The 23,168-nt window shown below is 38.9% G+C and overlaps 1 protein-coding gene across 2 annotated transcripts in view; it reads right to left on the bottom strand.

The window, feature by feature from the left end:
- The window catches only part of LOC126846829 (zinc finger protein basonuclin-2-like), a 65,095-nt gene that overhangs the window by 14,791 nt on the left and 27,136 nt on the right, over positions 1–23,168 (bottom strand). For both annotated transcript variants that reach the window (XM_050586635.1, XM_050586637.1), the window contains exon 4: positions 21,044–21,146. In XM_050586635.1, coding sequence (XP_050442592.1) covers positions 21,044–21,146 — 103 coding nt within the window. The remainder of the gene's footprint in view (positions 1–21,043; positions 21,147–23,168) is intronic.

Genomic DNA, 23,168 nt, shown 5'->3' with positions numbered 1-23,168 from the left:
ACAAAAAAAAAATATTTAAGACTGTTCACTATAATCAATCCAACAATGAAATGTAAAATGTGTTTGACGCGGTTTTTGTTAATTATTATTGATCACCACGTGTCACATAATACACACGGACATTGTTTTATTTATTATTATGTACCTACTATTTAATTTTTTTTGTAAATTATTACACGGTTCTTTGTTTTAACGACTACATTATTGTTACTTTTTTTATATAGTTTCTTTATGATCACATACGGCCGGTGCAATAAACGTTATCGCCGGTGACATCACGAAACCAATGCTAATTAACAACAACTCCATTCGTGTAACGAACAAAGAAAATTCGAGTGTAATCGTAATTCCGGTAACTCGATTATAGATGATTAACCTAAAGGCCTAAGCCTTGTATAGTAGGTGTAGGACATTGGACTCGCTGTGGTCATTGCACTGACCAAAGACAATATCTGTATAAAATTACATAAGATTATCTGTCATATTTTAGAAATGCACAGGTTAGCAGGCTTAATTAGTATACAGGGGAGCATAGTATGATTTATTTCTCAACATAAATACATTTAGGTACCAACCAGGAACAACAGCTTTACCATTGTGTGTATTATTTTTAAATCAAATACACAACAACGTTAACGGCCGTTTTTTAGCGGATTTAACACACAAGACGGGATTTTTAATTTTTGCGGCTCCCTCCGGTTGTTGTTGTTGTATACATAATATTTTAACACACACACATGCTATTAATAATATCAGATTGGCGTTTAAATTATACATACACAAAATCCTTAACCGGGGGCGTCGGTATAAATTATTATTATTATTAATATTATTTCTTTGCGAGGGCGTGCGCGGTACTTTTTACACGGTTTATATTAATATACAAATCTCTTTGGCTTTTGTTTCTTTTGTACAAAACATATTATAGGTAGGTAAGTACAATACACGCGTCGTTGTTTTCCACGCACAGCATTAAACGGGTAGTTAATCCATACATATTGTTATTATTGGATATTACTGGATGTTACACGTGTTGCGGCGTTACGAGTATAAAAAGTCATCATAAAAAAAAAAACTAATACGACAACATCATACTCTCGGGGCCGAGAGATTAAAAAATCGTTTATTTATTGTTATTAATATATTTTTATTTTTTTTAATCAACCGACTCGGATCGAAAAGGAGGAGTGCGGCTTTTTTTGTTTTTTTCCCTTTTAATATAGGTACCCCGAACGTCGTCGACGACCGCGCCGGCGGAGTGACACCGTCTGGAAACGCCCTTTGCCCCAGACGAAACGACACAATATTATTAATATTATTATGTATATATATATATATATAATATCGTCTCTATCTCTCTCTCTCTGTCGGTCTATTAATGCGGTTTCGAAACAATAAATAAACAGCGGGAATGACATGATTCCAATTTAAAAAAGAAAATAGGTGCGGTCTCTTTGGCGGCTGCGACGGGCATACGCGGCGGCAACGGGCGCCCCGGGGTGTGTGTCGCGCTGTTCTCGGCGGGGCGCCCCTCACCCTTCGTCCTTACACGCCACCCTCCCCACCTTTCCCATTTACTACTACCCCCCCGTACCCGTGTGTGACAAGTGCCATCGATGCTAAAATAAAAAGATATATAGGTATACGATGCTGTGTAACAACATTACAACCGCGACGAAATCCAAACGTCCAGACCGAGACCGAGACGTGTGTGTGTGTGGACACACAGGGTGATCAATCCGGCGTTAGACTTGCAAACATGGTAATATTATGTTGCCATAAGGAAAAACGAGGTCCGTACAGGTCTCGTTTTAAATGCAAAGGACGAAGACGAGCACATACAAAGTGTCAAAGGCGACTCCGCGCAAGAGCCTTGGCAAAAAAAGTATAGTGTAATATCAGAATATTTGTCTTGCCTATCAGATCTATCACCCTGTATGATACGTCAACGCCCACGTGATGGCCACGACGACACGGGATAGACTATTTTCCTGTGCACTCGTTCGGGATTTTTTTAATGCATAACCTTTTTGGTTTTTTTTTTTTTTTTTACTTGCACCTCGATGCAATTAAAACGCGCTCGGACGACGTGTAATTACACACCGTCACAACAGCGCAGGCCCAACCGAGGGCGACTAACGACAAACGAGATATACCTGGGTCGCTAAGATGAGTTTAAAAAAAAAAAAAAATTGTTTTTACTATCTATCTATCCCGGGCAATAGCAGCAGCTATAGCCGGGTAATGACGACGGCAGTCGCACAATCGACCGCGTATGCGTGTGTGTGTGATTTTTGATGTGTCCGGGTCGTAAAAAAGTAAAAAAGTATATATATATATATATATAAATAAAAAATGAAATAGGTGGTCACATGATTGTGTGTGTATGTATTATGCTGCCGGGACCGGCGGCCGCCGCATTCCGAGTAACGCGAGACCATTATTATTATTTGTCAAAGTCATAACGTTAATTACGGCGACCGCTCGCCTCCGGCCGTGTGCACAGCCGTGTGTATAGATAGGTATAGGTAGGTAGGTACGTGTATATATAGATAGATAATATACACACACAGTCGGATATATAGATGGATTTCTTAGGGAAGGGGGGAGGGGTTGCAGGGGAGGGAGGGCACGTTCTGGCGGTACCGCGGTGATGATCATGACCGACGCGAGTTGAAGACCTGTCACGATCGGACGATTTTCTGGTGGATATCGTCCGTCTCGCTCTTTTTCTTAGCCGTATGTATATATATATATATAATAATAACAATAATAAAATATAATATTATTATTACACGCGGTTGCAGTTGTCTCTCTTCAAGTCTTTCAACGGGTACACACACACACACACACAGACCAAAGCGCGCAGCATCGCTATATCATCGTCGTCCGAACCGCATGTAATGGCTCAGAACGGTTACAGAACATGTATAGGTATAAGTACCTAACCAGCAACGCGAAATCGCATTTCGTAACACCCCCTATATTAGGTATTATGTTCACACGGTGTATAATATATAGTTTCACATTCTTCTAAAATCTTAGCCAGTCGTTTTGGCGCCAAACCTAGTTGACGCTCGTTGTTCCGACAACTGTAGCTGTTCTTAGAAGACATTTAACAAATGCAAAACGTCTTGTAAACACCTGACGACTTGATGAGAACTTTTGGTAAAACGCTGTTCGGATAGCAGCAGCTGCTGGTTACTCTGTTGTCGCGTGAGTCCAAGAAGCAAACAAAATATCGCCGGGGAGACCAACAAACACGTTTGTAATGTGTTTACTGAGAATACAACTATTATTTGCATGTACACCGCACAAAACTCCGAGTAGGTATGACTTCCGCTACAGAGGTAAAGAGTTGTGTTGTTGTTGTTGTTTTTTTTTTTTTTTTTTATGAGCCACAATAACGATTCGGTTATTGTGCAAAGGTCAGAGACGACAAGCTGTCCGAGCAGCCTAACGTCAAGTGGAAAAGACACGAGTTCAGCGACTTCCTGTTGGAATCTGGCGTGTCCGTCGCCATAACGGGAGCTCTGATCAAACTATACGAGACGCGACCGTGGCCGGACAATCCTACCGAGTAGAATATTAATTATATAGTTGTAACATATAACAGCTTCACATAATACACATGGGTATGTTACAGATTCGTTCGGCGTCAGATGCGGCCGGACAACGAGGACCGGAACGCGGTCGAAGAGTACTCGAAAAAGATAGAAGAGTTGCAAGAGAAGCTCGGTTGTCTCGAGCGCCAAAGGGTCGAGCTGCAAAATCTTATGGAACCGGTGCCTTTGCCGGACGACGAGTGTACCGACCGCGAAGACCTGTTGTACTTTTAAAAGTCTCGAGCTGTATAATAAAATATGCCAAGGGAAATCAGAATAATAATATATATCATATTGTCATAAAAATATATTATCGAAGGCGTTGTCGTCATCGTCTTGATCCGCCATTCGACACATACGGTCGACTTGGTACGGAAAGATTGTTTTTTTTTTTTCCGTATTAGTTTGGTCAAACCTACTTGCGTCCGATTATCGGTGTGATCGGCCTCGAGAGACATGTGTATAAAACCGTAACAGTCAATTGTTTTTTTTTTTTGAGGATTTCTGTGAGCGGGTTAGCAGATTATTATTCTTTTCTTTTTTTTTTTTACCATTACATTACTATATTATATTATTATACATTGTGATAATTTCGTGTCGTCGGCTTGTGCAAAACATACACACACACATTCGATCCAGCCAATTACACGGTTTAAAGCTAATGTATTGTACTTAAGTACATATTATAATAGATATACAAGTGCATGTGCGATCGATCATTCACGGTGTGGATCCGCTGACACACAAAGATAACATACACACACACACACACACACATAGGGCGATCATCGTGATCGGATAATCCGTCCCGAGTAATTTTGCCGCCGCAATTTTCTTTTAAGTATAATATATTTTTGGCTTTTTTTGCGCTCTCCACACACCCACACACAGTTCGTTTCCCTCGCTATAGTTAGTCGTTGTCGTCTATTTTTAGGATATTATTCATATAAGTAAGGCCAAAAAAAATATAACAGCTATACCGCGTCGATTTGACGTTTTGGAATTTATCTAGGAGAAAAAAAAAATAATCATACACATAATGTGTGTGTGTGTGTTATTTTTGCAATCGTGATGGACACATTGTTCTTGTGCATGAAATAAAAACTGAAACTCAAAACCGAATATAATTTATATAAGACATACTTCGGATAGAAATTTCTTAGAATTTTTTTTGTTTTTGCGCAAATATAATACCTATACGGCGCAATATATAAGTGTTTTTTTGACAGATCTATATTATTATTATTATGTACAGGAACCATTGTGTCCGTACCTACACATAGTGTTACTATTATATTTGGTCGAGCACGGGCGGCTTACGCATATCATTATATAGGTGCGGAACAATCAATCGGTTTGTGTTTTGTGTGTGTGTGCTGTGTCAAAAGGCGGCGTATACAGTGTACCTATATTTTGGATTGCTGCGGTATGCATGGTGCTCGTGCCCGGTGTGTATATTATATACCTATCTTATATACGAGTTGTCAACCCCGAGACCGGAGCCATTAATAACCGAAACAATAGGTCGGGCCGGCAAAGCCGTTAAAAAAATATGAAAATAATAATAATATATAATATAACCCGCGGTCTGTGTTTGTGTGCGGTGAGCGTTATGTATTTGTCCGCTGGCGCCGGGCGCTTAATTAAAAAATATACGGACCTATGTGTACCTGATAATAAAAAAAAAATGAAAATAATAATATACCTATATGTATATATATATATACCGTGTATATTGTCGCGTATGTCGTGGGGGGGGGGCCTTATTGTTTCTGCCGGGGAAGTCCTCACCGACACCGACGACGGCGACAAACAAAAAAATAACCGAAAAATAAAAAAATTTCTTTGCGCTTTTATGATCGTCACGATCGAGACGAAGACGAAGATGATGATGACGACGACTATGTGTGTCTGGCTGCTGATGCTGTTGTGTGTGTGTGTGTGTGTATGAGCGTTCGTCTCCCGTGTAAATACACAAACGGTTCGGCGCGGAGGAGACCTTGAAGAATGACACTTCATTAATAATATTTGATTTTTTTTTTCTCTTGGTTTTTTTATTATTATTATTATTATAGAAGATAATAAATATAATATACCATCGGCCATCTACCGCGCGCTGCACGCTATATACGATATACCTATATTATATGTCCTATAGGTACTATATAGCTTACCGCGTGCAGAGTATGTGTGTGTGTGTGTGTATTATTAATAATAATAATAATAACTCGAGGTTTACTCCGATGGTAGTAGGTACTCTCACAAAGTCATCTAATGACCGCGTCTTAACGTTAGGTACCGCTACTATACATCATATAGGGACAAATCGTTCGGGCGCTGCCGTTGCCGCTTTGATCGTGCGGACGGTCTTGAGAAAAATCCAAGCTAAAATTCTATTAAACGACGGATTCGAAGCTTGCTATCCAAACTGTTAAGTCCTGTATTTTTCAAAAACGACGTGGTTATTGCAAGTGACCAAATCATCAGGCTTCCGCGTGTCGCGGTTAAAACGCCGACGGTTTGTGATTGCACCAAACTTTTCCATCGTCGGTTGGCCGCCCCCTCACAAGCCGAGACCTCAAACCGGTTTTCTGTGTGTGCACATCAATAATAAAAAAATACACGCGTTTTCCAAATTTTTTTTTCCCCCGAATCACATTCGTGTACCTAATGGTAATTATCGTGGTATACCTACACGCCGATGGGTTTGTTTTATTATAATATTTATTTATTTTTTATACAAGTGTAATCGCCCGGCGGGGAGTCTCGTCGACAGTACCGGCACCGGTCTAAGGGCTCGGCGATAATCGGGGGGGAAATCTTCTTTTTGGACTTTGGCCGGCACACATTTTGTTTCAAGAAACGCCGCCGGGCACGCGAGTACGATTAGACATGATATTATAAATAAAATAATAATATCACCACAAATCTCCAAACGCCGGCACCCACGACCCGACCCGACCCGACCCCGTTGTCGTTTGAATAAAACGCGCACTTGGGTATAAAATATATTGTACAAGCACATAATGTTGTAACGACTGTGCGCGGCGTCGGGTAATAATAATTGTCTTTTAAACAGTCCCCACACGCCTCGTTGATTGCACCGCGCGGTCGAACCGGTATTTATAAGGGTTCGGAATCGTCGTATAAAAGCCATTTACTTTACCGCCGACACCCGTGTCTGGGTGTGTATAAATATAATGGGTTATAATTCGCCGTTTCGAATACCGCATATTTATATTATTATCATGTGTATGTAATAAACGGTAAACGCGGTGCGCGCCTTCCAAACCGAGCGATAATAATTATTATTATCACTCATGACGTACCCATATTACTATTATATATCGTTGTTATATAGGTACCCACACTCCTACGCGACCGGTATGTCGTGCAGCGTTACCTGTGTATGTACGTTGTTGTCGTCTGATGTACCAAGCATATTATTATGTATTATAAAACAATGACCGCCCCAGACCACACTCTTGGTCGTCATCGGGATCAGATATTAGGAGGGGGGGGGGGTCCTAAGAGGCTAGTTGTTGCCCGAGACACTATAGACACTGGATCTTAATTATTTGCAAGACTGTGTTTGTCGGGGTTTTGAAAATCAAATCCGTGCCCCGACTCTGATGGCGCTACCAGAGAAAATCCGCCTTTGATCGACGGCCCGTGAACGCGGGGTCTCCCAAACGATAATAATATAATATTAACATTCCTCCAAACCGTCGCCGCGTTGTTCAAAAGCACGTGCCAAGACCTTTGTCTAGATACCAAATACTATATATATATATATATATATATATATATGTCCGTTTAATTAATTTGCATCGTATAAACACACACATATAGGTATAGATGGATATAATATAAAAGCGAAATTAAAGTCAAATTTTTTTGTTTTGTTTACCAACCCCTCCCCTGCCCTTCCCAACGGCGAGTGTTATCGTTGCGTTGTGTTCCTTTGACGCGAATTCTTCGGGCCCCAAAAAGTAATACTACTCGAAAACAACAGTGAACTTTTGCGGGCAAACTCGTTTTTTTGGACGGGCGACCGGACCAACCAGCCGGAAACATTGTTCACGACGATATAACAGTATTATTATTGTTATATTGTTAAACGTCCACGGTTCGGTGAATATATTATTATTATAGTACTATATACAAAATAATATGACTATGATATTATTAGATTAAACGATTCGCCAACGATTTTTATCAACACTTCTCTTTGCATTTTTTTTTTTTTCAAAAATTATTTTATTTTTACACTCATACCTACGCCTCCTACGAAACGACTCGGATCGATAGGTCTATACATATATATATATATATAGGTACGCGCGGATAATCCGATTTTCTTTTGGGGAAAAATCACGTTGTCAATAACGTGACTGATATGACCGAGTCGAGTTTCCCACAGAAACCGGTCGTGCCGACACAAGACACCGGGAGAAGAAGAAGAAAAAAAATGTAAGAGAAAAAAATTATATACATATATATATATATATATATAGGTAATGATAATAACAATAATTCAGCATGATGCGTACACGGTGGTAATAAAATATATATTTATACACACTAGTGCAGTACGTGTATAACAGTATATATAGGATCTATATATATATATATATACATAAATGCGTTATAATGTATATTTTATATATATATATAATAATGTTAGTACATATAGAGGCGATTGTTTGTCCCAGTTTGTCGTGATGCTTCAAAATCCTTGTCACCGCGCGATGAGATGAGAATTATAATATAATAATAATACTATAAATATATATATATATGCCTCGGCGGTGTTACTAAAAAAAAAAAGCACACACATTACTTAGGCTACAAGCAGCTATACAGAGTACCTACAGGTACCTACCTACCTATAACCGCCGTGCTGTGGCCAAGCATGCGTGACAGACGGCATGTCAAATTATTATTCATGAGAAAAAGCACGCGGGGGCGACACGCGGTTTTTTTTATCTATTATATTAACATTATATATACATACATGCACTTGAATGGATCCGCGTGAACGCCAGTATGCGACAGATTATTATTTTATTATGGTAGGCATTGCTAAGCTGAGAGTGAGAGATTTCACGGTGCGAAAATTGCATTCCTCATTATTTCAACGGCTTGTAGTCCGAAGAAAACGACCATATAATATTATATATATATATATATAGTACACACTCGGCAAGAATGATAGAACTGTCACTTAAACTGTTGTTAAATCAAATTCTTCATGTAACCGTTGAAAAATGTCCAATATTTTTGGTCGATGACAGTCGAGAGAGTTAATCGACTCGTTAAGATAAAGTTATTCCAAGCGTTGAGAAAAAGAATAACAGCTAGACAGTTGCTTTGGTAAAATGATTTCAGTTAGTTTTTGATTTCTAAAAAATTGTATTTTTTTTTTTTATGTTCACTCTTGAGTACGACATCGTAAAAAGTTTTAAAAAAATAGTGGCCAACTATGGACAAAGTACATAGGTAGGTACAATGTATAATATGTTCTTTTTACCAAATCTTTAAACGCCCAATAATTATGATTGCGTCTAATGTACCATATGTATAGTAGCTCATCATTAATATTATATATAAATAGGTACATAAACGGTTCGTGCCGTAAGAACATGTTCAACGCAATACACGGTCGGTTGTTGTTTACCGAGCCGATGACGTTGTATAGTCATCATATCAGGCACTATAATATTACATTATATCCAACTAACTATATTGTACAAGGTAGACCTATATATTGTTGTGGACGATGGGCCACACACACACACACACAATATAGTTTTCGCAATTTTGTTAAAATTTGGAACAAAGGTCACTCTCGTGTTTGTTGGCTATCCGTTTTGTAATTTTTAATGATAAACACTACACATGTAGGTAAATGTGTATATATATATATATATATAGGTAAGGTTTTGCGCTTGTTCAAGAGACCATGAACCCGGTTAGGTCGCTGCACACGGCCCGTTGGTCAACGACAACGGGCGTCAAATGGAAAAGAAGGAAGGCAAATCAAAAAAAAAAAAAAATTATTAATTAAACCGCATTTTTTGGGCCCTAGTACACGACCACCGTCGCAATTTGGCATTTTCCGCGGCCGTGAACACACGAGGAGACACACACACAAAAAAAAAATTATTAAATATTATATATTTTTTTTTTTCCATACAGAGGGCACACGAAGGACGACACAAGAGTCGACCTAACCTGTGTGTGTGTGTGTATGTCTGCCGCCGATATATCATCGGGGGTGGTTTCCCTTTGTCAAGAGCCGAATGTTATAATTACACACACCGCAGAACCTTCGGCGACCCGGCGTCGTATTTTCTATAATATATAATATTATTATACCTATAGGTATTATACCTAATAAGAATTGAAAAACGCAATCGATAATGATATAAAAAAATATATAGGTATACAATAACAGCTTGAATACGATGATGTACCGCGGTTGCATCATACATCGATTAAGAATAATAATAAAATATCATAACTCAAAACCGAAATAAGGTCTTTTTGTAGTTGGACCCATAACACATTGTGTGTACCTTACCGTGCGTGAGGACCCCACAAAATGCGCCAAAATCGCGTAACCCCGAGAATGGCCCGGATACATGCCTCTCGGTTTCATTATATGTTCACAGAGGTGGCTCCTTATATTTTTAAGTCTTATAGTAGGTATACACGGTGGCGCCCGAATCGCATATTTTCCAAGTGTACCTATACATATTTTGCTAAAGTACTTATTATCGCTTCACCTAACCTAACCTAACCTAACCTCCTAACATGGCAAACAATACACGAGCGGACGACAAATCCTCAACGGCTGCTTATTGTATTGAAATATTACATCAAAGGCGCAGTTTCCAAACGAATCGCGTACAAGTCATTGACTTGAGAGATTACATACAACTAAAAAGCCCAGCTCTGACACAATGAAAGTTTTTCGAAGACCGTCAAAGCTGGGAAATGACTAGTTACAAAAATGTCTTTAATTTTAACAGCTTTCCAAAGCACACGACCCGTTTCATTGTTGTTGTAAGAATAATAATTGTAAATTATATTTTACTGTGTCGATCCGAACCGATTACAAAATATCAAAGTGGTCGAACACATCAGGCTCGATGCAGATTAAGCGAGAAAAAAAAAGACCCTAACGTTATTATAACGTATATATTATAAGATAGGTAATATCTGCAATGTGTACACCAACACAAAGCTTCCTGTCACTAATGAGGTCGAGATAACCGATAAGCGTCTTACTCAATATAATATAATATTTTAACATATTATTGTAATAATAATGGTGCGCATATAATATTATATATTGTTAACACACACACACACACTGTTGGGTAAACCACGGCGTGCCCTCGGCGTGTTGAGGTCAACGGTCAATTAAAATAAATAAAATCAAAAGAAACAACACACATGCCCACAAAATATATTATAAATTCCCATAACCGATGATAATTTTATTTTTTTTTTATTAAATACACCGCGCATAGTGCACGACGACACAGAATCATATAGTAGATATTATATTATAGCTGCTGTATGTGTGTAAAAAATTACTAATTAACATTACACCGATGATGATCACGACCAATTAAAAATCATCACTCGGCGACGACGTGACCGCTGACAGTATGTAATATTATTATTATTGTCGAACACAACATAAAAGCAACACTTGGGCGATAACCTCTGCAGCGGCTATCACACACACATGGGTCCGAACAAGGTCCACACCGGTAGCCGCGGTTGGTCGCCTGATCGGATAAGAATAATATTGTAAAATGGACTTTTAAAAAATACAATATACTCATAATTAAGAAAAAAATAATAACGTTTAACGTACAATCCTAACCGGGTTTGATAACTTCAAGAGAGGCTGTCAGAGTTCCAACGAGACGAGCGACACTATAGTGCTCTTTTATTAATGTTTTTTTTTTTGTTTTTTAATAACAATTTCGTTACTATTATTATTGTCATTAGACGACGAGACCAGTAACAGTTGATGTGCCGCGGTAGCGAGCTGCCGTTGCGTTATAATATAATAAAATAATATATAAAGTAATAACAGTATGCGACGTTAACGCCCAAGTACCAGGGGAAGGGGGGGATTCTGTTTTTGTATATATTATTGTATAGGAGTCCGGGGGACGACCACGGGGATCTATGAAAAACGAGACGAACCCATTTATCATTTCACTCTCGACGTAAATGGACTACTTACGCGTGTAACGAACGCGTCCCAAAAACAAAAACCTAAGAAAATCACACGATATTCATAATATCATCCCGGTTATACCTGACCAGGTTCAGTATTTTTGGGCCAATTCCTTTTTCTCGGGGTTGTTTAAAACGCAACTTAATACACACACACACGGTCGTCAATGGTGGCGTATGACTTTTGTTTTTTATTATATATATATATATTTTTTTTTATTTAAGATGATATATTGTATTAAACAGTCGCCTGTCTTGTATTGAGTCTGTATCTCTCTCTCTCTCTCTCTCTCCCGTGCACGCCTCTCTGGACCCATCGCAGCATTGTAGTTAATGATGCTTTGCTTCCTCGTAAATTATTATTGTTTTTCTTTCTTCGGCGCGGTCGTTAAAACGATTTTACGGTGCGAGTATTAATCAACCGTGTGTGTGTGTGTGTGTTATATATATATATATATGTGTGTGTGTGCTTGTACGAGTGTGTACTTTACTGTATACTTATATATATTTTATACCTACCTACGGTGTACAATATAATTTATGACATTCGAATCGATAAACCACGACCATCACGATTATTGTCGCGCATATTGATGCTGTTGTTGTTGTTGTTGTTTTGTTCGAGACAAACGATTCTTAAGAAAAATATAATATCATCATATATTGTACAGTTCGGTAACTCGTTGCTTGGTGTACCGGTATGAAAGTTAAATAATCAAGTCAAAACTCGAAGGTTTCGACGTTTAAGCCCAAAATTAATTAAATAAATAATGACGTTAAGAAGAAGAAAAAAAATTACTCATTGTCATTCAGCGCAAAACGTTCGCCTTATCAAAGAGGGGTCACATCATTTTCAGCCTCTTACTACAACTTTTACGTGTAAACATAACGCCGTAACCGATTTAAGTACAACAGCTAGATATAGTCAGAAGGTATTTTTTTTTAAGATTTAAAAAACCGACACCTTCGATGTGAATATTGAGAATTTTTATTGATGTTTTAATATCGGTTTTTTTTTTTTTTACATCGGTTACTCGTTAGTGCGTATGCGACGCATACTAATGAGTATAACGACCAAAGAAGTAGAAAAAATGAATTATAGAACCTATTAAAATATTATTATTATTATTACATCGTCTCGGCCGATTGATTTTCGTTCTCCTCGTCTATACTCGTGTGTACTTATACATATTATAATCCAAGACACTACATGCGACGTCGTCACTTATAAGATGTACAATATACGTGTACCTTTTACATTTTGGGATTGCCTCGGGGGTCATGTGTGTCGGGACGACCCGCGCAGACTTATATTATATTATATCGTGTGTGTGTCGTTATTAAGTGGCATATATACATACTATATATATATATATATATGAGATGTGAAACCCGGAGTAAAAGGGTACGCGGGGCCATAATGAGGGGGGCGGTGCTGACACATAAAACAATGCGCTCGGCCACGTAAGGAATGTCAGCCTCCTGTGGACTGCGTGTGCGGCAATGAGACGACGCTCGAAGGATGATGCCCTTCTCGTATTATTATTATTATTACTATTACTATGCTCGCAACTTCTCCTATCGCCGGTTCGACCGTACACATATAAGTATACAGTGTAATATATAGTTCTGTATACCAGTCCGAAGCGTTCTCTCCTGCTACCGCACTCTTCGACCGCGGCGAGGACCGTACAAACGGTAATATGAAAAAATTCGCAGTTAATTAAAAAAAAAAAAAAAACCCCTCACGTCTAATTGGACAAGTTTTATGCAATATATATATATATATATATATGTATATAATATTATATTGTATGTAAATATTGCGCATCTCGAACACAGAATTTCCCCTCAAGACTTTAATTATACAAAGGACGGTGTGGCGGTGGCAAGTTTTGAGTTATGTTACCCTTTCCCGGCTGATTAAAATAAACATAAAACAATTTCTCGTGTAACCCGTCGTCGTCCGACTGAAAAGTTCGGCGGTGGTTTTTTTTTTTTTATTAAAATTCCAAAAGTCGAGAGCTTACGACGACGGCCCCGGAAAAACAACGGCTGAGTATGAATAATAATAATAATATTTATTATCAAAACGGACGGTTATGTGTTACTATTTTAACGTCTCGCATATATAAAACGATTATGTTGCGTGAAACCGGTTATTGGATATTATAATTATTATTACCCACTATATGTATGATGTGTGCAAGAAAAGCGGGAAAAAAGTGATTATAAACGTTAACTATATTGGAATGTTTTTTTTTTATTGTAGCCGAAATGTGTACAAGTTATTTTGTTTATTAATCTACAACAGTGCCGCGTTCGGTTAATTATTACAATAGTACCTATAACAAGGGGCAGTAGTGAAATATATATAATATCATATTGTTAACGCCTTAAAATATAATATAATCAAAACCCATCTGTATAATAAAATCGAAAATAATATGATATATTATTTTTTTAGCTTAAGTTTGTTGTGTTTAATCACAACTCTAATTAACTACCGCTCCGATAAGTATGTACCTATGTTTTTTAATTTAATATTGTTCTCTAGCGATTTATAGCAACCACAAGTAAAACTGCTAGACATTTGGTAAGTAATTTTATATACATTTTGTCCGACATCGACGACGGTATTGTTGTATATTCGGTCGTCAAGTGAGTAAGCGCGTTATTTTTTTTTTGAAATTATAAATTAATATTTCAAAAAGGACTGTATATAGTATATAGTGCTGTCCACCGCAAGAATAGGTGGACGATGATATTTCGTTGTGATACAAGAGTGCGTATATACTGTTATGTCTGACCGTCACTAGGTGTATTAATATATATATATATATATATATATGCATACACCGTGCGTTAAGTGACATAATAATACTATCAGCGCCGGGTTGAAATTAAAGGCAAGTTGTCCTTATATACTACACGAAACCCACTGACGTGCGATCAAGATAACCGGTCACGCGGTCAGACAAGCGTATAGTGAAGTTTTTAGTGGGGTTTTTTAGTTTCATTGTACGCGAAGCTTTTAAAAAAAAAGGGTACCTACCTATTTTTTTTTCAAAAGACCCAAGTAGTGAACGCAATCGTCGCCGTCTTAGCACCGCGAGTGACACGAGGCCCCGAGTCCTCGCACGCTAACCTGTCACGAGCTTAGATCCGATAATGACCCGGGTCAATCGATTCCGATACCTATGTGTAGACTTCAATTATTATTATTATTATTGTTATTTACCTCGGCTATATTGACACATGTACACAGTATGTGTGCCCGTGAACTGCACGCGAGGCGACGGATTATATTTTATTAAAAAAAATTAAGAAAAAAAAAAAAACGCCCCCCCGACAAGTTTATACAACGACAGCGGAGAACACGTGTACCCTCTTCCTTCCCCTCGATTTAAAAACATTCTAGGATGCGTCCGGCCCGACCGGAGATTGGACTTAGGGTTTTCTAAAAATAAAACCGTTTACAAGTTGTGGCCCGCGTCTGGTTTGTATCTATTACAGCGGCGATGCATCTCCGGCCACTTGTCGTACACAGAGATAGAGAGTTTATATTATTATATCAAACCGCACTCGCGGGAGACGGTCCAAGTCAATTAATATGTATATTGAGCTATATTTTTAGAATAATAATATCTGCCGCCGATAATAATAAAAAAAAAACCATTACAATATACAGTATATTGAAATTGATGGCTTATAAAAAACTATGTACATCATAGCGCGCCACCGCTTTTTCTTGTAATGGTAGTGAAATGATTACCACCGCTTCTTAATTACCGCGGAAGTCTTTGGCCAATATGCGGATAATGGAATTAGGGAGAGGGTAAAGACGACCCACGGGCACGGTATAAGGGTAAAAAAAAAAACGAATTCCCCGGGCTAATTCCATTCCGGCAAACAACCGCCGTTTTTTTACTCTCCTCTTCCGACGATTAACCCTTTTGTCGGATCTTTTGTGCTTGTTTACTTCTTTTCGGTCCATTGTGCGCGCTCCCTCCTGATGATCTATATAATATTACTCCTGTACCTACTACAGCTACTGGCAAAGCGATCCGATTAAATCGTCAAAACAACATTCAGCCGACGTCGTCGCGCGTTCAAAGAAATCTCCGCACAACAATACAAAGAGCTGAAATTCAAACGAACCAATATATAGGTATACACAGCGAGTATGGTGTTTTTTTCTTTCCCTTTTAATCGATAAAAAATATTATGCATATTGTAATTTAACGGCAGCGCTAAAAAAAAATATACATATAAAGATTAATGAACGGCACAAATTTCAACAAAAAAAAAAATTAAAATCATTATTGAATATTTATTATTGCTCGAGTGCCCTCAGAGATGGGTTACCGGCCGTAATGTAACTACTGCAACTTTGTAAACACGTTTTAAGTCCGAGCTTAACTGGGATTCTGATTAACACATTTAAATCTTCGCAAAAAAAGAGTCGCCCCAACAGAGTGATCAACCGGCCGACCCGAGTGTACACGCCGGATGAAAAAAAGGTCCACCGGGTAACATTATAATACTATTATAGCGTGTATTAACGGGAGCCAATCTCTTTTTGGAAGACTTTGATTCATTTGATCGGTCTTTGTCGCCGTTTCGCTGACGGCCCGTGACGAATGAGCCGGCCGAGTTATTTTATTAATATTATCGCCGCCGTGTTGTGACACGTCATTTAACACCGGTGCACCGACAACAAGTCGGCCGGGGTAAGAGAGGCAAGATTCTCCTTTAATATTATTATTATTATTATTGTTGTTGCACCACCGTGTGGAACCGCAGGGGGAATATATATATATATCCTATATTACACTATTATAACGCGTCGTGTACGCCGGCAAAATAATAAGAATAAAGCAACCCAGAATATTATCGTAGAGGCTATATATGTATATGTATAGGTATATGATGTGTTTTTATCTGGGCCCAAGCTCGTGTATAAGTGTCTATATCCAGAGAGGGTGGCCGTGCGAAGGAATAGCCGCGATAAGCAACTCCTTGGAGACCCATCAATCGCGCGTCCTTCGCAGCCCTCTAGCCCAATCATGCAGATTTGACCGACCGGACTTCTTCTTGTGCCGGCTAGTGTTATATATTATTATTATACACACACACACACACACACACATTCACAAACGCCATATAAAACATTTTTCGTTTACCATTTTTTTTCTTCTTCTTCTGAACACCGCACAAACGCTATAATATATATTACACTATACTATAGTGGCGCAAGACCCGCGGCGGTACGTGACCGAAATACAAGTATACCTATACACACACACACTAAGAAAGTCCTGCACGGTTTGCGCTTTTCGATGGTATACATTTAAGATGAACGCTTATATATTATTGTACAACGCGTGCAACTGCTGACCGACGTCGTTTTTTCCGCCGATCATACATAATAAATGGAAACTGGCAACCGAGGTCCGTTTTTTATTTTCTAAATCATAATATATAAATAAGTGCGAGATTGGACATCTCTGTCGGCCAAAATTGTTAATCGGTTAGGTTTTGTCACTATCCACAACGACAATTATTTGGAAGTATATAGATAAAACCGAAGTTGACACCACAAAAAATATATTTTCACTTTGAACTGGTTTTATTAGAGAGAAAAAAATGTGATATTTTCCAGACAATTTCCATCTCAGTGTTTGAACCAAAAAAAAAAAAAGACTATAACCATGATATAATTTGGTTATTGCTGGCCAATTTTTCGAAGATTACAGTAAGATGTAATAATATTATGTCTTATCCGAAGCGAATCGCCGATAGTGTAGCTCGTTAACGGTCTCTGTACATTAGACAGTGGACGTGCGAGCGGTAAGCGAATCAATCTCTTCTTCTTAATAGTTTTAACGGGGTATTTTTTTTATATTTTTTTATTGGAAATGCCAGACTTAAACCGTAAGCAGCGTAGGAGGTAGTAGTTTTTTTTTTTGTACTGCACCGAACGGCGGCGACGGACGCGGCTAGGTCGAAATTATTTTATATTTAGCTATTTGCGATGTGCGATTGCAGTGCACACAGACCAATTATGTGGGCGGACAAAAATGTTAAAAAACAAATATAAAAAACAAAAACAGCGGGCGACGACTGAAAGGAACAATTCGCAGACGGCGCAGGGATAAGGACGAGCAGCCAGTGAAAAGAGATAGACGGCGAGGTGATGTTTAACAAGACAAAAGCTGTGTGCACAAAACGGCTAATATAATTTATATATTATGTACATTATATGTGTATGTATATACAGAGCGCGAGCAGTAACAACGTAAACAACATAAAGGTTTATGCAGCGCGAGACGCTGACGCAGAACAAACAGAGTGTGTATAATAATATTATATGTCGTTCTCGTCCGGGCAATGCATATTATTATAGATACAACAGCTCAAGGAGAGGGTGTGTACAGCAACCAGAGGGGAAATTATCCAGGCCGGCGGGCCCTGATCTGCGCATATTATTATAAAACACAAAAGCTAATATTGACGACCTGCGCGGCGGTTTCAGCACTGGATACGTATATATTATACTATTATTGTAATTACTATAAAATATTATACATAGGAAGGAGGAGCAACGTCAACAAATTATCATCATAATTCCATCCCTCAGGTATGCAGCTTGCGGACTTGGGGAGGGGAGGGAGTAGCACACGTCGCACAATATGTTATATTTTTCGTTTTCTCCGCGTTTCCCCGACCGTTTATTTTTTTCCACACCAGGCCCGGCCAGCGGCGTTTAATAAAATATAGGGGAAGGCGGGCGCGTGTCCAGTTAACAGCAACGACGTGTAATTAATACCGACAGAATCGGTTCGGTATTTGGCAATGAGCCGGGATCCGAGGGGAGGTACTGTCGGGCTGTGTGTGCAACGAACGGGGTAACCACCATCAATCACGGTCTCCTCAGAGGTACGTACGTCATCGACAGGGTTCGTACGCGGCTGGCAGCTAGGCTTATATACACGTATATTATATATATATATATAAGTATAATACAATATATAATATATAAATCGAAGGGCGTGGAAATCACTTTGTCATTCCGCGCGCACGGGGTTAGTTAAATAATTACGCCCGAGGACCTCCGACGTCCCCCCCCCTTCCTACCCACCCTTCTTCTCTCCCCTTCGGCGTCACCACCACCGCCACCCTTTCTCGTGAGTATATATTGTATATAATTACTATAGGAAATTGTGAAATATATACGTATATACTATATATTATGTATGTATTAATTAGAATAATATGATTGTGTATCGCCCGAGAGGGATTTTCCAGTGTTTATTACTCGGGTAAAGAGCCACGTATAATAATGATATAGTTGTTGTTGCGGTGTACACCGCAAGTATAAATTATAATATGCATATATAATAAAGTTTTTCTTGTGTTTTTTTTTTAATTAATTCCCGCTATGTCTGCGCGTTGGACCGCGCGAGTGGGATATTTTTTTAATTAATAAGTAAAAAAAAAAAAAAAACTCTGTTCTCAACCGAGAAACGGAATAATAATTGGTCGAGAGTGTGTGTGCGTGGATTTCTTTTGTTCGTGTGGTCAAGCTACACGCGAGAAACATGCTTTTACGAAAAATCTACCTTCCGAAACGACCACACCTCTTAATATAATATTATGATTATTACTATATATTGTTAGTGTGTGTGTGATATAGTAAAGAAGACCGGACGACCGACCCGAGTCTATATGTTATCATGGGAACGACGTTTTCTTCTTCTACTGTAATTGACTTGTGCGAAAATATACACATTTTAAGAATATGTCGGACGCGGTCAACGGAAAGCATAATATAATAATAATTATTAAACGCGCGTTAGCCCGCCACGGCCGAACAGTTGAATGCACTATCTATATCTGGTTTAATTTCATCTGTGCTCTAGTAAACGCGATCGGGAAATTATAAATCATTCAGACGACCGATTGATATTCAAATTCCATCGGTACCTATGCATATGTATATCCGATGTCCGAATCAATCCACTTACGGAGGCAACTACGGACGCCCCCCCCCCCCCAATAGAGGGCAATTGCGCCGACAAAACGACCCTGTTATACCTATTTTCGTATTTGTTAACATAATAGATTCAATTTGTAACCATTCCGACACGCTGTTTAGTATATATGTGTACATATAAAATGCCTCGGACGATTTATATATTGTGCTAAAATAAACAAGAGTGTGTGTGTATAGGAAAAGGCGCCTACGCAGCGGTCATTTGTAGGATCGCCGGGTTGTAGTAGTTTTTTTTTTAGGTGGCCAAGAAACGAGGGGGGAAAAAAATGAAAATAAAGAGAAGACACTTATATTTATGCGGTTTTTATGCGGATCCTTGGGCAGGATATAGCGGTTGGATATGCTAACGCGGGCTGTGCTCATTTCCATACATAGCCAGCCAGAGCACTATGCCGATGCGGTGATAGATGCAATATCGCACTGTGGGGAATCCTCCACTGGGTTCCATTTGGTTAATTGCGCACACCCTCGCTGCTAGCCGTTTTTCTTCTATCCTTTACCGCCGTCGTCTTTGACACTGAGGTTATCCCGAGGCGCCTTTAGCATATTACCACCGCCGGCCTGAATATACTTACATAAAAAAACAATTGATTTCGGATTCGCGGGTCATTCGCGCCCCGTACTTTGGCAACGGCAAAAATTCTGTTTTATATATATATATATACATACTATATAATATATAAGGGTCGGTGGCGGTTTGGTCAAATCGATTTTCGCTCGGTCCCGGGGGAGCCGCCGCTGTATACCTCTACATATACATACATACAACATGTTTTATTAAACAGCGCGCCGGACGACTTGGACCGGGGAAAAACCCAAGTAGAGTGTAAGGAGAAAACGACTACATAGGCGCTATCGCCTATTTGAAAGGGTGTCCGCGCATAAGACGCTCAGACGGTAACCCTAAAAATAACAATAACTGCGTTCTGTGTATAATAAATGTATACAGGTTTGACCTCACCCCCATCCCCCGTGTATAATATATATAGTCATAATTCGCGTTACAAATGCGGGTAATGATATCGAGAGAGGCGATTTTCAGCCAGCTTAACGCTGCGTGTGCCTATTATTATCATATCAATATTGTTTATATTGTATATTTAAGTGCACTTACCGTGTGGGACCCATCCGTGACCGCACGCGTCGCAAAACCGAATGTGTAGTTTGCCCGGTGTGAAACAATCGCACACGCAGCCCGGTACAGTGCATCTGATGGCCTGTGATAACAAACGAAAAAAAAACAAAAATTAATAAATTTTAACATCTAAGAAAAAGCAAAAATCTTCAACTTATCCGGTCGCCAAGTACCCAAGACCGCCAAGACCGTGAGAACGACCGCGTTCAAGTCGCGATTCATTTTTTCATTTTTTTTATCCAACGACACTGTACAAAAGGATCGAAAAACAAACTGAACAAACTCTGTCATCTCTCCGTCTCTCTCTCGCTCACCGATTCGCCCTTTATTGTTCCAAACGTCAATCTGTCGTTTAATGAAGTCTCCCAAAGTCATTGTACACACACACCATGTGTACACGGATCGGTTTTTGGAATAGGTGTGAAAAATATTGAAATAATAATAGTAATGACGAAACGGCTCTTATACACGCCGGCCCTTAATGTCGTAATAATACAGACCGAGGCTGAGATGATGGGTCATTGTCATTTGGTATGTGTGTGTGTGTGTGTATAAGAGAACCTATTGTGCCCTTTTTATATACATATACGTGTGTGCAAGTATCTGTATATAATATATATTAACTTCTAGGGGCCACCGCTCAATACGATTTTTCATTTTCGAAAATCATCATCGTTAAATAACAATAATAATAATAATTCGACATCACGAGTATCACCTGTCATATACAGCGCACTCGAATAGCACAACCGTCCCGAACAACAATAGTATAGCAGCAGCCGTGTGACGATGAGCTTGTGTTTGTTTTAAATTAGACACGCCGTTTTTGGAAGAAAAAATAATAATAAATAAATAAACCGAAAGAATCCGCGTTAAAAAAAGAAATTTATAATATTTGTCTTGCCCTATATACATTATACATGTGCAAAATATACTGCAACAACGGTGCCGGTTGTTTGACTTTGGCAAAATCAACACTATGGGTGATAATATTTATATTTAAATCTATATTATACAATAAAATAGAACTGCCGAACAATAAATAGGAACCTTGTTATCAATTACTATTATTATTATTATTTATTACACCGTGTGTGTTATAAAATATAACCGTGGCGGTGGTATAGGTGCGTTGAGAAGAGACCATGGTAATATAAAAACACAACCCCAAATTGATATTATGAGATTATGACAACGGGGTTGACGCGTTCAAAATTGAAAAACCCGTAACATAAGTGAAATTTATTAAACACAATACAAGTGAGGTGGTGTATTTTTTTGTAAGTATAATATTTCCTGACAAAGCCGAGCGCGTCAAGGCAAACGTCAGCCGCAAAGCGAGTAAATTAAATTGCGCGTTCTCCTTTTGCCGTGGCGCATCTTTTTTTTCACATCATATATCCTCGGAGGTAATAAATTTATATTTTTATCACATATTGTATTCCTGTTGATAATAATAATGCGTTCACTTTGCAGACTATATTATAATATTTTTCCGGGCCGCGCTCGATCATTATGGCGGCGGGGACGACTATTTGAAATATATAACGTTTATGGAAAGAAAAAAAAATACCTAATAATATTATTTGCCATATAAAACGAAACGGTTATTTCCGGGGCGACGTTCCTTTTTTTTTTTTTTTGACAGATTAAAATTACCCTCGTGGGGCGGCCCTGACAGCCGAGAGCGGGCGAGACGCGAATATGAGGTCAGTGTCAAGTAAATGATGTCTCTCTCTCTCTCTCTCTCTCTCTCTCTTGCTGGAGCTTCACAGCCTACACAGCCCGTGCGTGCACTATCCCACGGGACCGCTATGATTTATGCAAGTTTATATAACGCAAAGGTTCCTCCTGGATCGCTGTGTGCACACACATACATACACATATGAACCCTCTGGCGAAACGACGTGAGACACACAACACACACCCTATATCGCATACATGACGCATTTTTCAATTTATCTCCGAGACCGCGATCAACTCGAGACAGCGTTATTATATTCTATATACACACATCCGGATGGATTTCCCGCAAAATATTGCCACTATCCGCGATTATATCCGCACGAGATAGGTGTACAACACCATTCGGTCGGTATACGTT

This window comes from Adelges cooleyi, unplaced genomic scaffold, assembly GCF_023614345.1.
Source record: "Adelges cooleyi isolate 19-005CV unplaced genomic scaffold, UGA_ACOO_1.1 ACOO_flye_CR_arks_rails_tigmint_CR_PRNA_9, whole genome shotgun sequence".
Taxonomy (NCBI): domain Eukaryota; kingdom Metazoa; phylum Arthropoda; class Insecta; order Hemiptera; family Adelgidae; genus Adelges; species Adelges cooleyi.
Note: the sequence above shows the minus strand (reverse complement) of the source record. Positions and strands in the feature narration are given on the sequence as shown.